Source organism: Chelonoidis abingdonii, chromosome 9, assembly GCF_003597395.2.
Source record: "Chelonoidis abingdonii isolate Lonesome George chromosome 9, CheloAbing_2.0, whole genome shotgun sequence".
Taxonomy (NCBI): Eukaryota; Metazoa; Chordata; order Testudines; family Testudinidae; genus Chelonoidis; species Chelonoidis abingdonii.
Window position 1 is genome coordinate 64,203,263 of NC_133777.1, and position 18,803 is coordinate 64,222,065.

At 43.5% G+C, this 18,803-nt stretch overlaps 1 protein-coding gene across 6 annotated transcripts in view; it reads right to left on the reverse strand.

Annotated features, from left to right (window-relative positions):
- Positions 1 to 11,498, reverse strand: part of DMXL2 (Dmx like 2) — a 116,232-nt gene extending 104,734 nt beyond the window's left edge. For all 6 annotated transcript variants that reach the window (XM_075069640.1, XM_032778647.2, XM_032778648.2 and 3 more), the window contains exon 1: positions 11,247 to 11,498. In XM_075069640.1, the coding sequence (XP_074925741.1) occupies positions 11,247 to 11,333 (87 nt within the window). In that variant the 5' untranslated portion in view covers positions 11,334 to 11,498. The remainder of the gene's footprint in view (positions 1 to 11,246) is intronic.
- Positions 11,499 to 18,803: the final 7,305 nt, after the last annotated feature.

An 18,803-nucleotide genomic window follows, 5' to 3' on the forward strand; every position in this document is an offset into this window, starting at 1 on the left:
TCTATTTCAAACAAAGAATACTCCTGTCTCCCTCCTCTTTTCCCCTCAAGTTGCCAGACAGTGCATCTGCAACTTGTTACATCAATGGATGCCCAATGGCACATTAGATATCCAAGAACATTACCTAATACATTTGAAGAGCACAGATATGATCATGAGTAGGTTTTGGTAGCCTAAACACAAGGCTAGATTCTTAATTAGCTAAGAAATTTGGACCCTTTAAAATTGTATTAATTATTCAGAATTTCATGAGTGAAGTTACAAGAGACTTAGAAACAAGGTCTGCATACATTTTTGTGCATGCAACTTCTCCCCTGCTTTGTAAGTATATCTGCTGCAACTGGGTACACAAACTAGAGATGTGGTTACATACATGGCACTAAATATCCATGGTATACAAAAATGTCCAATTTGTATCTGTAGCAATAATTAGAAATGCAAGGTAGGCATACAACTGCATACACAAAAAGTAGATTTTCAAAACTTTACAAAGTAATTGTTGCAGGTATGCCTGTCCCTTTAAGGGGAAAGTGGTGCACCCTGTGACTAATTAGTCACCACCTCATCAGGCACAATGAGGGATAGCTAGCCTCTCTAAAGGCCAGCAGCAAAGCTTAATAAAGAGGAAAGGCTAATAGTCAGCTTGCAAAGGCTCTGGCAGGAGCCAGAAAAGGCTGGAGAGAAGAAACCACAGGGAGAGAAAAGGCTCCTGCTGGAGTCCCTGAAGGACAGGATGGAGAAGGAATTGCAGGAGATAGTGAACACTCCTGCAAGGGTTCCATGGAAGAAAGGTAAGAACAAAGATGGAAGACTGATAGAGAGTTCTGGATAAGTAGCAAGCCCAAATGGGCAAAAGGCTTTCTGTTTGTTTTGAGAGTGTATAAAGCTGTACAAAGTCCAAGGTGTGGGGAGAATGTTCTGTGTCTCATAACTCTGATGGAAAAAATAAAAAGCAAAGGTGGGAAGAGTGGGAGCTAGACAATGCCTTGGTTGGGAAAGAACAGACCAGTGCCAGGAGAGGCTACTTGGGAGGTGGTGACCCCATGACAACAATCTTCCAAATGTAAACTTACAGTGTTGTGTTCCTGAGTCAACAGCACACAACTCGTATGTGATTCTAGAAAAGCTATAAGGAGCAGAAAGTAGAGACACTGGAGCTATTCATTGAGATATCATCACAGAAAGAGGCTGGACAGGGCTAGATGAGCAGACATACCCTTACCCAACGGCAGAGTAGAACACCTCCTGTTAGGAGGCTCATGTGTAGGAAGAATAAAAAAGCATCTCTTCTTCTAGTGCTTTTTCCAATACAGTTTTGATCTTTTCAAGTATGTGGTAGAAGCCTCATTGCTTGGAAGTGTTGGTACATTACTGGACAACAAAAATATTGAGAGAGCTTGTCCATGCTCAATTAGAATTCATTCCAGTGGTCAACCTTTACATTAAATTATGTCTTTGTGGCATTTGTCCTATTTGAGTCTGTAAAACTGGCACTGAAGGGTTGCCAGGCAGTACTCCCAATGCCCTTCATCTCAAATCTACCATTTACATGTACAAAGATGTTTGTTTTTTCTAATTTAACCTGGAATCTGAAAGTCAAGCTGTGTCCTGATGTATCACTAATAGCAACCCTAACCAAGTGAAGAGTATTATACAAACATGTTCCTATGCATCTTGAGGTAAAGATTTCTCAATTTTAACTTAATTATGCTTATTGTATCTCTAATAGGATTTATACATTTTGTTAAGATTTTCTGGCTCTTGTATTATCTCATACTCCCATCATTCTACTGGCTCTGTAATTCTAACCAAAGTAAATACCCTCCTTTTTTTAAAATGCCTTCCCTTCTCATTATTCCCTTTGCCAACAAGCTAATACTTTTGGGCTAGTTGTATTGCATTTCACCATGCTTTGACAAAGTAGGGAGAAAGGGGAAGATAAGAAAAAACAATTTTTGAACAGAACTGTCAAGTTGAAGGCATCTTACTGAGTTACGTATCTTCTTAGTCTCACTCCTTTTCTCCCCTTCCCCTCTTTGGCAACAGTCCTACAATGATTGCATGGATGGACACCTATATCTGCAGAGGGCCGTTGGTTTGTAAATGATCCTGTTGAAGTTGGGCTTTAAAGTGCAGGACTGGGGCCTTAAACTGTAAACTCTTTTGGGACAGGTACTGTGTTTTTCTTGGTTTTCGTGAGGTGCATTTTTACTTTAGAAAAAAAAATTTTTTTTTAAAAGCACAGGTAAACTTAATACCAATTGTTATTAAAATGCCAGTAGCACGCATATCTGCCTTTGTTTTTAAAGCAATCTTCCTTTCTTAGCAGGTGTACTCTGCAAAATTAAAACAAAGCTTTTACTCAAATAAGGGTTACGTATTTTTCTTGACTGCAAGACACATTTCCACATTCTATACACCTGAACACAAGTATCTGTGACTTTTGTGCTACATTCAATATGCTGATCGTTAGAAATTCCTAAAATATGGCCTAGTTATACTTAAAATAAATCCAGTAAAAACCCTTCAATCAAGATTTTAATTCTGGCCTTTTGCTCCTTGAGTTAGATTACTGCAGAAGCAGCTCACTCTACTCTGCGGAAGAGGAAATGTCCTGTAATATTTAACAGTACCCTATCCATCTTATTTAGGAGCACAGTTGACTGTCTCTCCTTTGAGTCAGTCATAGAATCACAGAATATCGGGGCTGGAAGGGACCTCAGGAGGTCATCTAGTCCAACCCCCTGCTCAAAGCAGGACCAATCCCCAGACAGATTTTTGCCCCAGATCCCTTTGTTTGCCAATGTTCTTGCTAAGGGGCAAGACCTGAGTCTACTGAAGTGAATGATGACAGGGCTGTAATTGAGTTCAATGGCAACAGACTTGACCCAGTAGGATTTCTGACCCAAACTGTAAGAGTTAATGGATTAACTGTTTTTAAGTAATTACCTACATTCACCATGGCCTGATGAAATACATCCTAGAACACTTAGGGAGCTGACTGAGGAGATATCTGAGCCATTGGCAATTATCTTTGAAAAGTCATGGAAGATGAGAGCGATTCCAGAGGAATGGAAAAAGTGCAAATATACTGCCATTTTATAAAAGGGAAATAAGGACAACCTGGGGAATTACAGACCAGTTAGTTTAACTTCAGTTCCTGGAAAGATAATGTAGCAAATAATTAAGCAATCAATTTGCAAAAGTCTAGAAGATAATAAGGAGATAAGTAACAGTCAGCATGGATTTTTCAAGAACAAACATGTAAAACCAACCTAATAGCTTTCTTTGACAGGATAACAAGCCTGTAGCAGTAAATGTTGTATATCTTGACTTTAGTAAGATTTCTGATACTGTCTCACATGACCATCTCATAAATAAACTAGGGAAATACAATGGAGATGGAGTTACTGTAAGGTGGGTGCATAACTGGTTGGAAAACTGTTCCCAGAGAGTAATAATCAGTAGTTCGCTGATCAGTCAAGCTGAATGGACATATTGAGTAGGGTTCTGCAGGGATCAGTTCTGGTCCTGGTTCTCTTCAATATCTTCATCAATGACTTACATCATCGCATAGAGAGTACACTTATAAAGTTTGAGGATGATACCAAGCTGGGAGAGGTCGCAAGTGCTTTAGAGAATAGGATTAAAATTCAAAATGATCTGGAGAAATGGTCTGAAGTAAATAGGATAAAAGGTCAATAAGGACAAATGTACTGTAATCCACTTAAAAAGGAACAATCAGTTACACACATACAATATGGGAAAGGACTGCCTAGGAAAAAGTTCCGTGGAAAGGGATTGGGGGCTCATAGTTAAGGCCACAATTTTTTCACGGCGGAAGCGGAAGTCACAGAATCCGTAACTTCCAGCAACCTCCGTGACTTCAGACCCAGTGGCCAGGAGCTGTGGGGTTCCCTCAGAGCTCAGAGCGAGCCCTACAGCTGCCCAGCCACTGCAACCAGTTTGGGGACCCCAAAGCCGAGCTCCCCATTTTCTCACAGATACTTTTAGTAAAAGTCATGGACAGCTCACAGGCTTCCAGGAATTTTTCTTTATTGCCCATGACCTGTCTGTGACTTTTACTAAAAATATCCCTGACAAAATCTTAGCCTTAGTCATAGTGGATCACACGTTAAATATGAGTCAACAGTGTAACACTCTTCAAAAAAAGCGAACATAATTCTGAGATGTATTAGCAGGAGTACTGTAAACAAGAAACGAGAAGTAATTCTTCCACTCTACTCCATGCTGATTAGGTCTCAACTAGAGTATTGTGTCCAGTTCTGGGCACCACATTTCAGGAAAGATGTGGACAAACTGGAGAAAGTCCAGAGAAGAACAACAAAAATGATCAAGGTCTAGACAACATGACCTAATGAGGGAAGATTGAAAAAAATGGATTTGTTTAGTTTAGAGAAGAGAAGACTGGGTGAAGGAGGGCGGACATAAGTTTAAGTACATAAAAGGTTTTTACAAGGAGGAGGGAGGTAAATTGTTCCCTTTAACCTCTGAGGATAGGACAAGGAGCAACAGGCATAATTTGCTGCAAGGGCAGTTTAGGTTGGACATTAAGAAAAACTTCCTAATGGTTAGGATAGTTAAGCATGGTAATAAATTGCCTAGGGAGGTTGTGGAATCTCTCATGATTGTCCTGCTCTTAAAAGTCTCCAAACACCAGTCAGATAATAGCAGGTCTAGATAATACTTAGTCTTGCCATGAGTGCAGGGGACTGGACTAGATGACTTCTGGAAGTCCCTTCCAGTCCTACAATTCAATTTTAATAATTTTTATTCACCTTGGCTGCTTTGGTGGGCAGAGGGGCCACATTAATATACAACCATCAGCCTCTGACATATCATCAAGTTAGACAGCAGCCAGAAGATTTAAGCTACTTGCCAACAGTGCCTGAAGCTTGTGCAAAGTTGAGGGTACAAACTTATGGGACACTTTCCCAGTATTTTGAGGCCTGGGTTACACTTAAAAGCTTTGCTGATGTAGCTATGTTGGATTAGGAATGGGGAAAAAAACATGACTCTAATCAACAACCTATGCCAGTAAAAGCCCTGGTGAAGATGCAGTTATTCTTGCAAAAAAATCCATGTTTGGGAAACTGATATAAGCTATACAAGTAAAAGGACTCTTTTGCTGGTATAAGCTGCATCTCCACTTGGAGGGTTTGCTGGTATAGCTATATGCTACAAAGGATTAGAGGGTAAACAGGCCTCATACGTATAGAAAAGTTTGAGAAATAAGAGACAGATTTCAGAATTCACAACCTAATGAGATGAATAGAAGAGTTCACACAAATATGAAAGCCCCCTTTTTCATGGGAAGCATGGATGGGGGAAGCCTCTTGCAGCAAGACCATCACAGTTCTACTGTGCATGGGGTGAAGCAGGATTTCAGCAGGCTATGCAAGGAAGCCACTACCCCAGCACCTGTTGAGCTCAGCTGCACTGGGACTTTCTGAACCCCGCTATACAACAGGTATTTGGGGAGAAGGACAGGGGTTCCACTAACCAACTCCCCTCCTGTGTGGAAGGATCACAAGCAGAGTAAAGGCTACTCCTATCTTCATGAGTGGAGTAGGAGTATCAAGCATGAAACAGCTGGAGTTGGACAAGGGGCAGGAGGGGAGACATTATTTCTCATAACCCAGGACTAATTCTCAGTTCACAGCTTGGCACTGTGTTATCTGTATGCTATGGTGAGGGGACAAGTTGTGGGCCACCAGGCTGTTCCCACCTCTCTTCTGTTTCAGACTGTCTGCAGACATATTTTAAATACAGCTTGTTCAAACATTTTCAGCCAAATAATTCTATCAAAAATATAGCTCAACTGAAATCAGTGTTATGAAAAGAGTTTGATTTTGATTTAAAAAATGAGTGTGTTTCATTCTCTGAATGCAACAAAATGACCAAATGCTGCTTAGACTTTAAAAAAAATTGCCTTTGGGTAGAGGCCAGCTTGTAGTCAAAAGTACAGAACTAAAATCATCTATGGGGCTTTAATTTAGCTTGTGTGTACATATTATGGTATTGTTTTACCAAATGTTACGTAAGGCTTGATTGGTACATTACAATGAGTAAGGGGCAGCATAGAATCGAGGTGCTTCAGCAGCAGAGCAACGACTGAACTATGACTTGGGCCCTGTCTAAACAACAAAAAAAGGGGCTGCTTTAAACAGTATTAGCTAAATTTGAGCAAATGTAGTTTGAAACATCTTATGCAGTTTAACACCTTCTAAAATCATGTTAGTTACCCATGTTATAACCTTAGGGGAACCTAGGCTGCAATAGACAAGTAACATGAGTGAAGTCACCTCTGCTTTTTCCAACTGGGCTGTCTCTTCTGAGAGATCCACCACAAAAATCTATCCCCTTGATTCTATCCTCACCTATGCAGAAGATACAATGTCCACCCCTAGGGGAATTCTGCTCAAAAAATTAAAAATTCTGCACACAATATTTTAAAATTCTGCATATTTTATTTCTCAAAATATTATCATGCCAATTTCAATTATTTTGGTAATTTCAAAATACCTGTTAGCAAACATGTCTGTAACAACACAGATAACAAAAAAGATCCAGGAAATGTTTTTTGACAAAAAGATTCCTTACGAGGTATATTAATACAGACCTTGATGTATCTTTGTTGACAGTTATCTTCTGTTTCGGTGATACTAAACATTTCATTTAAACAGTCATTATACAAAAGTATGTTATACAAAAGTATTGTAATGACCTAGCTTAAGAGGAACTAGGATCCTTAAGGACTGATTTGTGTCTATCTGCCAGGTCTTGTCCAAGTTCAATCTATGTGTATTGTAAGGTTTTTGAGTCATGCCACTGTAGCAGAAGGGGGTTTGGTGAGTTAACGGTAGTTTAGTTGGAAGCTAAAGGGTGGTTAGCATGGGGAAGGGAAGCCCAGGGTAGAGTGTACGTATGTGTTTGTGTGGATTGTGTTGTGTATATGGTTCACCAGCCAACACTCCTTCTCTGGAAGTCGTATGAATGCGCCCATGTAAGGTGGGGGTGCTGGGGAAGGGCTGCAGCGATAGGTGAAAGTGAAGGGGGGCGGGTTCAGGCTGAAAGGGAATATAAGAGGGCAGTGCCACTAGGGTCAGACACGCACAGAGTAGAATTCAGGGTGAAGAGTGCTCATGAATATGCAGACATTATGTGTATACCTAACTAATATGTCTGAAACATGCAAAACCAGAAAAAGGAGACATTTTGGTGGAAATCACAAATTGTGTGGAAAAAATAAAATTCTGCGGGGAACATTAATTCTGCATAAATACTGCATTGCACAGTGGCACAGAATTCCAGCAGCAGCAACTGTCCAACCTCTCCTGTTACCCATCTGTAAGATGTGGGGGATGATACTTCCTACCTCTTGATGAAGGAGCTGTGAGGTACATAAAATTATTAGAACGAGTCAGCAGAGGAGCTAAAATGGGAACTCATGGGCCATGTCTACGCTACAAAATTATGTTGACCTAATTTACGTCGTCATACAGTCACCGTAGTTATTTAATCAGTTGTGTGCGCGCACACTTGGCTCCTTGCGTCGGCGGTGCACACCCTCACCAGGAACGCTTGTCAATTGTATTGTCAGTGGGGGGCATTGTGGGACAGCTCCTGAAAGCCAGTAACAGTCAATATAAACAATGTGGTATCCAAGATCAACACAGTGGCAGTAAATTACATTCTGTGACTCTAGCCCACCCAAGGAAGTGGTGTTATTAAAGTGGCGTAGAGAGGTACTTACGTCAGCAGGAGCCAAATTTTAAGTGAAGACCCTTTCACAGATAGCATCTTATGTCGAGCTATGTGTTGACCTAACCGTGTAATGTAGATCAGGCCATGGTCTACAACTGTCTCTCAGGCCACTTCTATACTATGGGCACTAAACAGAAGAGCTATGGTGCAGTTGCTGTGCCACTGTAATCTCATAGTGTAGATGCAGACTACCGTGACACAAGGGTTTTTCTCGCTGCTATAGGAACTCCACCTCTGAGCAATTGTTGGTAGGTCAACAGAAGCATTCTTCCATCACTCTGACTGCATCAACCAACAGTTAGGTTTGCATAGCGATGGTGCTCTGGGGCACAGTAGCTATGCCAACTTGAGTTTTAAGTGTAGAGGAGGCTTCAGTTCAGTACTCTGAGTCTTTCCCTGAGATAACGGTCAAGTTGCCATCTGGAGCTAAGCGAGTCTAAGGAGAATGTATGGTATAGATGATTGCTAGGGGAAGGGATTATGCTCTATTCAGATTGGAAGATTTGAATATTTTAGCAGCCGTCCTCTAACAAGATCTGAGTATGAGCAAATGGCATTTTCCCAGTATATAATTAATCCAAATATGGCTACAGGACTCTACCAATGGGAAATTTCAAATTTCTGCAGCATATCTTGGCAGCACTAGAGCTCTTCAAAGAAACAGCTGTAAAAACAATACCACCACTAAAACTACCTATTTTCTGTAACCTCATTCTGAAAAAGAGCTGCACAATTTTTGCTAAAACTTAAAAAAAAAAAAAAAAAAAAAAAAAATCAGATGAAGGCAGAAAACAACAATAGAATATTTCAGCCCAAACTATTATAGTTTTACAATGCTTTCAGCAACTGAAGACAGGAGTTGGCTTAACTATAAGCATCACTATCAGCTAGGCCTCTAACTAGGGCCCTACCAAATTCAGGATCCATTTTGGTAAATTTCACAGCCGGGGGTGGGGGGTGTGGGAGTGTGTGTTAAAATTAGTCAATTTCATATTTTCAGATATTTACATCTGAAATTCCATGGTGGTGTAACCCAAAAGGCAGGCAGTGGGAGGGTCGCAAGGCTATTATTGGGAGGTTGTGGGATGCCACCCTTACTTCTGCCCTGCTGCTGGCAGGGACGCTGCCTTTAGATATGGGCAGCCAGAGAGGAAGGCTGCTGGCTGGGCGCCCAGCTCTAAAGCCAGCACTACTGCCCACAGCAACGCAGACGTGAAGGCCACAAGATCTGAGGGTAGGGTGGTGGAGTCGTTTACATATATCTGGTTTTTCTGGCAGTCTCCTATCCTAGTGGGGAACTGACAGCTGGAGCTGCAGCATCTCGGTGCAGGGAGGTGACAGCTGGAGCCGCCGAGAGTCCAGCAGCCAGAGGAGATGCCAGAGATGCGTCTGGCCTGCTACAGGAGCGGCCCCTGCAGGAGAAAAGAAAGTATCGTCCCTCCCCATCCCCAGCGGGGAGTAGCAGCTGGAACCCTGCGCAGGGTAGGAGCACCTTGCTGCGTGCCAGATTTCACAGGGGAGATCAGGTTTCACGGTCCATGTTGCGTTTTTCACAGCTGTGAATTTGGTAGGGCCCTACCTATAATAATACAGTACTATAGGTGTGCATAGTGCTTAACAAAAGAAATCAACATTGTAAATCTCCTGTGGCAGAGATGTTAATCTACGCTAGGCATTAAGGCCCTGATCCTGGAATGAGTTCTGCACAGGAAGACCTTTGCACTTGCACAAAGCTTACTGCAGGCTCAGGGCTTAAAACAACAAGAAATAATAAGCCAAGAGTGAAAAAAGACAGAATGGGAAGCAGACAGTTACAACAGAACAAGATCATGTGATATGGTTTCTCTTACATATATCACTTGCCAGTTCCTTTTTAATTTAATTTAACATAATAAAGTTGCAGACAATAGCCAAAGGAGATGCTGAGGTGCTTTATATATAATTCTACAATTAAAGTGAACCACATAATGATTCTGCATTTTTCTAAAACATGACTTTGGTATTCTTGTATTGCAAAAGGACATCATTCGTTGTGAGTGTTGTAAAACTAACAGGTATTAACAAAAATAAATTTTATATTGCAAAGGCAGCATATTATGAACTGACTCTCCAGGCCATTATAATGGAAAGAATACTACAATATATTATTTTATATGACTGTCAAAAGTAACAGCAGCCATACAATGCCCTTAGATCTCAGTAGCCCTGCATAGCAGCACAACAGGGAAAATACTCAGTCTTAGTCCCCTTTATATCTTGTAGCTTTTTAACCATCTGTTATTAAAAAGAGAGTTATGATAGGATGAAGCAGGCTTTGAAATGCTCTACTAGTCTGCCCACAGTCCTTTTAGAATGAAAACGATGCTTTATATCACTTAACCAAGAACTAGTTCAGGCCTGGAATGATGGCTGGTAAAAGTTATCACAAAACCTAGTAAGACACAATTCCTCTTCAAATAGTAAAATACGGATTAAATTAAACACTGCAGAAGCTGATCCTTCATTGAAATCAGTCACATCATAAACCAAATCAGGGACAATTATGTTTACATTACAATGGGGGAAAGAAAGGCCAATGGATGGTAAATAAATCAACTCCAACTATAAATTACTAGGCTCTACCAAACTGTTTGAAAGTCTTATCCATTTTCACTTACATTAAGGGAAGCTTTTGTAAAGGAATTAATATTTAATTTCTCAGTGCCTCATGGTAACAGAAGACCAATTGCTCACCAACAGCGAATGGGGTATTTAAGAAGATTGTTCCAACTGAATTTTTCTTTTCATTGCAAATAGCCATACTATTAGCTATTTTATTCCTTGAACACAAAAAAGCCAGGGACATGTAGCTGATTGGTCTCCGTCCCTCTTCCATCTTCACAATGTCAGGTAGGCCCTCAACACCAGCTAGAGGTGACAAGCGCATTCTCAAATCCCAGCCCCCATCTGCTGCTGTATTCTGGGAGTGTAAAACAGCAGATCCCCCCTTTCCCTCAGTGGGAGCTAGGGGAATCGCTGCCCGGGAAACAGACACCAAAGGACTGAATGGGTGGGTTATTTCCCCCCTCTCCCCAGTCACTTTCTGTACTGGAGCATCTCAATATGAAATTCCCAGCCCACCATGAGATCATAACTACCCACCACCATGCACCTAGTCATCACCCCACCATCACCTGCCTGACCCGACCCCACCCCACTGCCCCAGCTATAATTACTCCCACGCTAGTACCCCCAGCTAATTACCCTACCCTTCATTATCCCATCCCATTGCCCCAGCGATAATTACTCCCACCCTTAATTATCCCCAGCTAATTACCCCACCCTTCATTACCCCCAGCTAATTACCCCACCTCTCATTACCCCATCCCCAGCCATAATTACCCAGCATCTTTAATTACCCCCAACCCAAGCCCCGCCCAGCGATCCCGCTACCTCACCCGGACCCGTAGCGCCCTCACCGTGAAGGGGATGTCCCTGACGCTGCCCACCGAGTAGCAGTTGTCCCCGGGGTTGACGGCGCCGGTGAGCACCTGGTGCAGATGCATGGCGGCCCCGCAGACCTACAGGCTGCAGCAGCGCCAGGCGGCCTGGCTCCCGGCTCCCCGGGGCCGGCAGTGCGGCGCGGCGGCTGCCAGCACCGAGCAGAACCCGGATGCTCCGCGTTCCCTCCCTCCCGCCGCACCGAACGGGAAGTCACCGGCCCGCGCGAGCACAGCCGAGGATGATAGATGGGGCGCGCGAACCAGGTGAGCTGGCGCGCGCGCAGTGCACTGGCCTGTGGCGCACAGGGCCGCGGCGCGCGTGCGCGCTGGATGGGAACTGGAGAGTGGGGAGCAGCAGCGTGCGTGAGACCGCACACCAGGTGTGTGTATGCGCGGCACTGGGTGCGGCGTGTGCACTGGGTCGTCTACTGGCCGTGTGCCAGGGATCTCCCCTCTTCGGCGGGGCGCGGACTGGGATCCACACGCACGCACGTACCAGCCCCCCAGGGGATGGAGCTGAGGCTCTGCTGGCCCCCGGGGCAGATAGTGACCGCATAAAAAGAGCGGCTCTCACCAGATACTGAAACAGGAACCCTAAACTAGGGCTGCAAAGTGCAGTAGCAGAGTTAGGGAGTAACATCTGTGCAACCACTGGCTGAGAGGAGAAATTGATTGAGATACAGCCTGAGCTCCCCACCCCCACCCCAGTGTTCAAAACAGTAAGAAGTGGGTGGAAGATTTTTTTTTTTTTTTTTTTTTTTGCAAATTATCAGAAGTGCTGAGTCCATTAAAAGGGAAAACTGCATGAGACTGGAAGAAAAGTGAGACAATCCACTGTAGAATTATTTAAAAAGGGCGATTTAACAAAGGAGCATGAGCTACAACCTCAAACGCAGTGGGCGACCTTTGATTTGAGGTGCTTGTGGTCTCTTGTTTATTTGCACTACTGTAAGTCATATACAGCTTGTGATGCCACTAAAATATATTGTGCATAGTGCGCTGGGGAATTTGCTTCCACCAGCTTCCCCCACAAGTGTATGCAGTCCTCTGGAAACTGAGCACCTGGGATGTGAGCTTTTGCACTGTCCCTTGGAATTTGTGCATTGGTACTGGTTTGTGCTGAACGCTTGGGGTGGGAATGCCTACAGAGTGCATGGAAATTCTGAGCATCAGCTTCAGATTTCCAATACTGATGTGTAGCATGCATTTAATCCTTTAGTGGTTTAATTGTGACTAGCTATTATTGACCTCAAGAATGGGGCCAGTGATAGTAGGAAAGGTTGTCATTGCTTTCTGTGTCAGTGAGAAACATATATAAAATGGTGTAGCTATAGCAGGGGATAGAGGGCTCCATGATTCACTTTTAAGTGCTCAAACTGTATAGCTCTATTAACTGGAACAAGAGAGGAAAGTGGTGTTTTGGGGTGGCATTTTTTTTGAGTATCAGAGGGGAATCGGTTTCTATTAAACAAGGAAGAATTGATTTGCATTAATTTCAGAAAGGTATAGGAGACAATAATTCCACTGTTACCTTAGGTTCTTGTAGGTCTGTTTCTATTCAGTGTATTTGTAATGACTCAGAGGATTGTCTTGTTTACAGAAGACTTTGCAGAGTAAAGTAGACGATGTTGAAACACCCTTAAGAATGTGAAGAATGCTGTGTCTTAGGCCTGGTCTACAGTATGCGTTTATACCGAATTTAGCAGCGTTAAACCAATTTTATGCTGCACCCATTCACACAGGGAAGCCCTTTATATCGATATAAAGAGCTCTTAAAACTGATTTCTGTACTCCTCCCTGACGAGGGGAGTAGCTCTGAAATCGATATTGCCATGTCGGATTAGGATTAGTGTGGCCGCAATTCGACGGTATTGGCCTCTGGGAGCTATCCCACAGTGCACCATTGTGACCGCTCTGGAAAGCCATCTGAACTTGGATGCACTGGCCAGGTAGATGGGAAAAGTCCTGCAAACTTTTTGAATTTCATGTCCTGTTTGGCCAGCGTGGAGAGCTCATCAGCACAGGTAACAACGCAGTCTCCTGAGAATCGAAAAAGAGCTCCAGCATGGACCACACAGGAGGTACTGGATCTGACGCTGTATGGGAGAAGATTCCGTGCAACAGAACTCCATTCCAAAGACGAAAGAAAAAACATTTGAAAAAAATTTCCAAGACCATGATGCAGAGAGGCCACAGCAGGGATCAGTACAGTGCCGTGTGAAAGTTAAGGAGCTCAGACAAGCCTACCAGAAACAAAGCAAGCAACGGAAAGTCGGGCAGGGCCGAAACATGCTGCTTCTAAGACTGAGCTGCATGCAATTCTAGGGGGTCCGCCACCAGTACCCCACCCCTGTCTGTGAATTCGCAGGGGGATGGTAATCGCAGCCATGGCTGAGGATTCTGCAGATGGGGAAGATGAGGAGGACAGCTTGTGGAAGCACACAAGCACTCCGTTCCCCCAACAGCCAGGAGTTTTTCTCACACCCTGACGAATTACCCTCCCAGCCCTCCCAAGCAACTATCCAGACAATGAAGCCATGGAAGGGACCTCTGGGAGTGTACCTTGTAAATATAAGACTGGTTTAAAGCAAAGCGTTTTTTAATGATTAATTTGCCCTGAGGACTTGGGATGCATTCGCAGTCAGTACAGTTATTGGAAAAGTCTGTTAACATGTCTGGAGATGGAGTGGAAATCTCCAGGGACATCTCCATGAAGCTCTCCTGGAGGTACTCCAAAAGCCTTTGCAGAAGGTTTCTGGGCAGCGCTGCTTTATTCCGTCCTCCATGGTAGGACACTTGACCACGCCATGCATGTAGCAAGTAATCTGGTATCATTGCATGACAAAGCCCAGCTGCGTATGGTCCTGGTGATTGCTGGCATTCAATTAACATCTGTTCTTTATCTTGCTGTGTTATCCTCAGGAGAGTGGTATCGTTCATGGTAACCTGGTTGAAATTCAAGAATTTAATTAAGGGGACAGACATGGCCATTCCTACTGGGCTGTTTGCCTGTGGCTTAAAAGAACTCCTTCCCTGTAGGTAGCCAAGTGGGGGAAAGGAGAGGGCATGATTGGCGCTGAGCTTTTCCACGTTTGGCTAGCAGGGATATTTCCTGCTACCAGTCACGCGGTTGTGGGGGGCGGAAAAGGGGGTGTTTAGCAGTGATATTCCATGATACCAGTCACGGGGTGGTTTCTGCTGCTGCACATTAACAGGAAAGAAGCAGCACTCAATGGGCTTTGCTTGCTATTTGAGAAAGGAGGGTGCTGGATAGATGAAGGCTGCAGAAGACGAAAGACAGTGGCTTACCATGGCCGCATGCAAGCTGAATTCTGCTGCCTGAACCTGCGTCTATCATCTGTAACACCAAAGCTACAGGCACTCAATATTAAGATGCAAAATGCAACCTTGTAGTGAAAACACATGTGCTATGTAAGGTGAATAGTGTTGTTCACCTTGAAAGAGTATGACCATTGTTCTGTAAAATGTATCTCTTTTTTTAAATACTTCTCTCCCTTTTTTCCCTCCCTCATGCAGCTGCAAGTTTTTCAAGCCTCCCTACTCCATCCCGAAGGTTCTCAGATAAGGCGGCGGGGAAAAAAAATATGCAAGACGAAATGTTCTCGGAAATCATGGAAGTGACCTGCAATGAAAGAGCTCATCTGAATGAGTGGAAGGACATGATAGCAAAGTACCGGAAAGATGCCAGTGACTGTGAGGGCAGGAGGGATGCTCGAGATGAGAGGTGGCGGCAGGAAGATCAGCAGTGGCGGGATACAACTCTGGGGCTGCTGCATGATAAAACTGACATGCTCCTGCGTATGCTGGAGCTTCAGGAATGGTAGCAGGATCACAGAGTGCCGCTGCAGCCCCTGTATAACCACCCTCTCCCCTCATCCTGTTCCTTAGCCTCCTCACCCACCAGCTGAATAAGAACTCGTGGGGGTAGGCTCTGTGCACCCACTCATTCCACCCCAGTAGACAGCCCAACCAAAAGGCTCTCATTATTATGAAATTTTTTTAGTGGCCTTCTCCCTCCCTACTATTCTCCTCCCAGACCCCACCCGGGCTACCTTGTCAGTACTCTCCCTCTTTTTAAAATTAAGTAATAAAGAATACATGATTTTTAAACGAGAGTGACTTTATTGCCTTAGAAAGCAAGCTGTGATTGAAGGGGGGTGGGTGGCTTACAGGGAATGAGTCAATCAAGGGGGAGGAGGGCTCATCAAGGAGAAACAAACACAACAGTCACACTGTACCCTGGCCAGTGATGAAACTGGTTTTCAAAGCTTCTCTGATGCGCACCGCTTCCTGGTGTGCTCTTCTAATTGCCCTGGTGTCTGACTGTGCGTAATCAGTGGCCAGGTGATTTGCCTCAGCCTCCCCCCCCGCCATAAAGGTCTCCCCCTTACTCTCTCAGAGATTGTGGAGCATGGTAATAAATTGCCTAGGGAGGTTGTGGAATCTCTCATGATTGTCCTGCTCTTAAAAGTCTCCAAACACCAGTCAGATAATAGCAGGTCTAGATCATACTTAGTCTTGCCATGAGTGCAGGGGACTGGACTAGATGACTTCTGGAGTCCCTTTCCAGTCCTACATTCAATTTTAATAATTTTTATTCACCTTGGCTGCTTTGGTGGGCAGAGGGGCCACATTAATATACAACCATCAGCCTCTGACATATCATCATTAGACAGCAGCCAGAAGATTAAGCTACTTGCCACAGTGCTGAAGCTTGTGCAAAGTTGGGGTACAAACTTATGGCGACACTTTCCCAGTATTTTGAGGCCTGGGTTACACTTAAAAGCTTTGCTGATGTAGCTATGTTGGATTAGGAATGGGAAAAAAATGACTCTAATCAAAAACCTATGCCAGTAAAAGCCCTGGTGAAGATGCAGCTATTCTTGCAAAAAATCCATGTTGGGAACTGTATGAGCTATACAAGTAAAAGGACTCTTTTGCTGGTATAAGCTGCATCTCCACTTGGAGGGTTTGCTGGTATAGCTATATGCTACAAGGATTAGAGGGTAACAGGCCTCATACGTATAGAAAAGTTTGAGAAATAAGGAGACGATTTCAGAATTCACAACCTAATGAGATGAATAGAAGAGTTCACACAATATGAAAGCCCCCTTTTTCATGGGAAGCATGGATGGGGAAGCCTCTTGCAGCAAGACCATCACAGTTCTACTGTGCATGGGGTGAAGCAGGATTCAGCAGCTATGCAAGGAAGCCTACCCCAGCACCTGTTGAGCTCAGCTGCACTGGGACTTTCTGACCCCGCTATACAACAGGTATTTGGGGAGAAGGACAGGGGGTTCACTAACCAACTCCCTCCTGTGTGGAAGGATCACAAGCCAGAGTAAAGGCTACTTCCTTCTTCATGAGTGGAGTAGGAGTATCAAGCATGAAACAGCTGGAGTTGGACAAGGGCAGGAGGGAGACATTATTTCTCATAACCCAGGACTAATTCTCAGTTCACAGCTGGCACTGTGTTATCGTTATGCTATGGTGAGGGACAAGTTGTGGCGACCAGCTTTCCCACCTCTCTTCTGTTTAGATGTCTGCAGACTATTTTTAAATACAGCTTGTTCAACATTTTCAGCCAATAATTCATCAAAAATATAGCTCAACTGAAATCAGTGTTATGAAAAGAGTTTGATTTTGATTTTTAAAAAATGAGTGTGTTTCATTCTCTGAATGCAACAAAATGACCAAATGCTGTTGACTTAAAAAAATTGCCTTTGCGGTAGAGGCCAGCTTGTAGTCAAAAGTACAGAAACTAATCATCTATGGGGCTTTAATTTAGCTTGTGTGTGTACATATTATGGTATTGTTTTACAAATGTTAGAAGGCTTGATTGGTACTTACAATGAGTAAGGGGCAGCATAGAATCGAGGTGCGTCAGCAGCAGAGCAACGACTGAACTATGACTTGGGCCTGTCTAAACAACAAAAAAAGGGGCTGCTTTAAACAGTATTAGCTAAATTTGAGCAATGTAGTTTGAAACATCTTATGCAGTTAACACCTTCTAAATCATGTTAGTATCCATGTTATAACCTTAGGGAACCTAGGCTGCAATAGACAAGTAACATGAGTGAAGTCACCTTGCTTTTTCAACTGGGCTGTCTCTTCTGAGAGATCACCACAAAATCTATCCCCTTGATTCTATCCTCACCTATGCAAGAAGATACACTGTCCACCCTAGGGGAATTCTGCTCAAAAATTAAAAATTCTGCACACAATATTTTAAAATTCTGCATATTTATTTCTCCAATATTATCATGCAATTTCAATTATTTTGTAATTTCAAAATACCTTGTTAGCAAACATGTCTGTAACAACACAGATAACAAAAAGATCCAGGAAATGTTTTTTGACAAAAAGATTCTTACGAGGTATATAATACAGACTTGATGTATCTTATGTGACAAGTACTTAGTACTTGATTCTGTATCTTTCTGTGACATTAGTCTATCTGTTTGACGGTCGGTTACTAACATTTCATTTAAACAGTCATTATACAAAGTATGTTATACAAGTATTGTAATGACCTAGCTTAAGAGGAACTAGGATCCTTAAGGACTGATTTGTGTCTATCTGCCAGGTCTTGTCCAAGTTCAATCTATGTGTATTGTAAGGTTTTTGAGTCATGCCACTGTAGCAGAAAGGGGTTTGGTGAGTTAACGGTAGTTTAGTTGGAGCTAAAGGGTGGTTTAGCATGGGGAAGGGAAGCCCAGGGTAGAGTGTAGTCTGTGTTTGTGTGGATTGTTTGTGTATATGGTTCACCAGCCAACACTCCTTCTCTGGAAGTCGTATGAATGCGCCCCTGTAATGTGGGGTCTGTGGGGAAGGGCTGCAGCGATAGGTGAAAGTGAAGGGGGGCGGGTTCAGGCTGAAAGGGAATATACGAGGGCAGTGCCACTAGGGTCAGACACGCACAGAGTAGAATTCAGGGTGAAGAGTGCTCATGTATGCAGACCATTTTATGTGTATACCTAACTAATATGTCTGAAACATGCAAAACAGAAAAAGGAAGACATTTTGGTGGAAATCACAAATTGTGTGGAAAAATAAATTGCGGGGAACATTAATTCTGCATAATACTGCATTGCACAGTGGCACAGATTCCAGCAGCAGCAACTGTCCAACCTCTCCTGTTACCCCTCTGTAAGATGTGGGGTGAGCTTCCTACCTCTTTGATGAAGGAGCTGTGAGGTACATAAAATTATTAGAACGAGTCAGCAGAGGAGCTAAAATGGGAACTCATGGGCCATGTGTACGCTACAAAATTTGTTGACCTTATTTACGTCGTCATACAGTCACCGTAGTTATTTAATCAGTTGTGTGCGCGCACACTTGGCTCCTTGCGTCGGCGGTGCACACCTCACCAGGAACGCTTGTCAATTGTATTGTCAGTGGGGGGCATTGTGGGACAGCTCCTGAAAGCCAGTAACCATCAATATAAAATGTGGTATCCAGATCAACACAGTGGCAGTAAATTACATTCTGTGACTCTAGCCACCCAAGGAA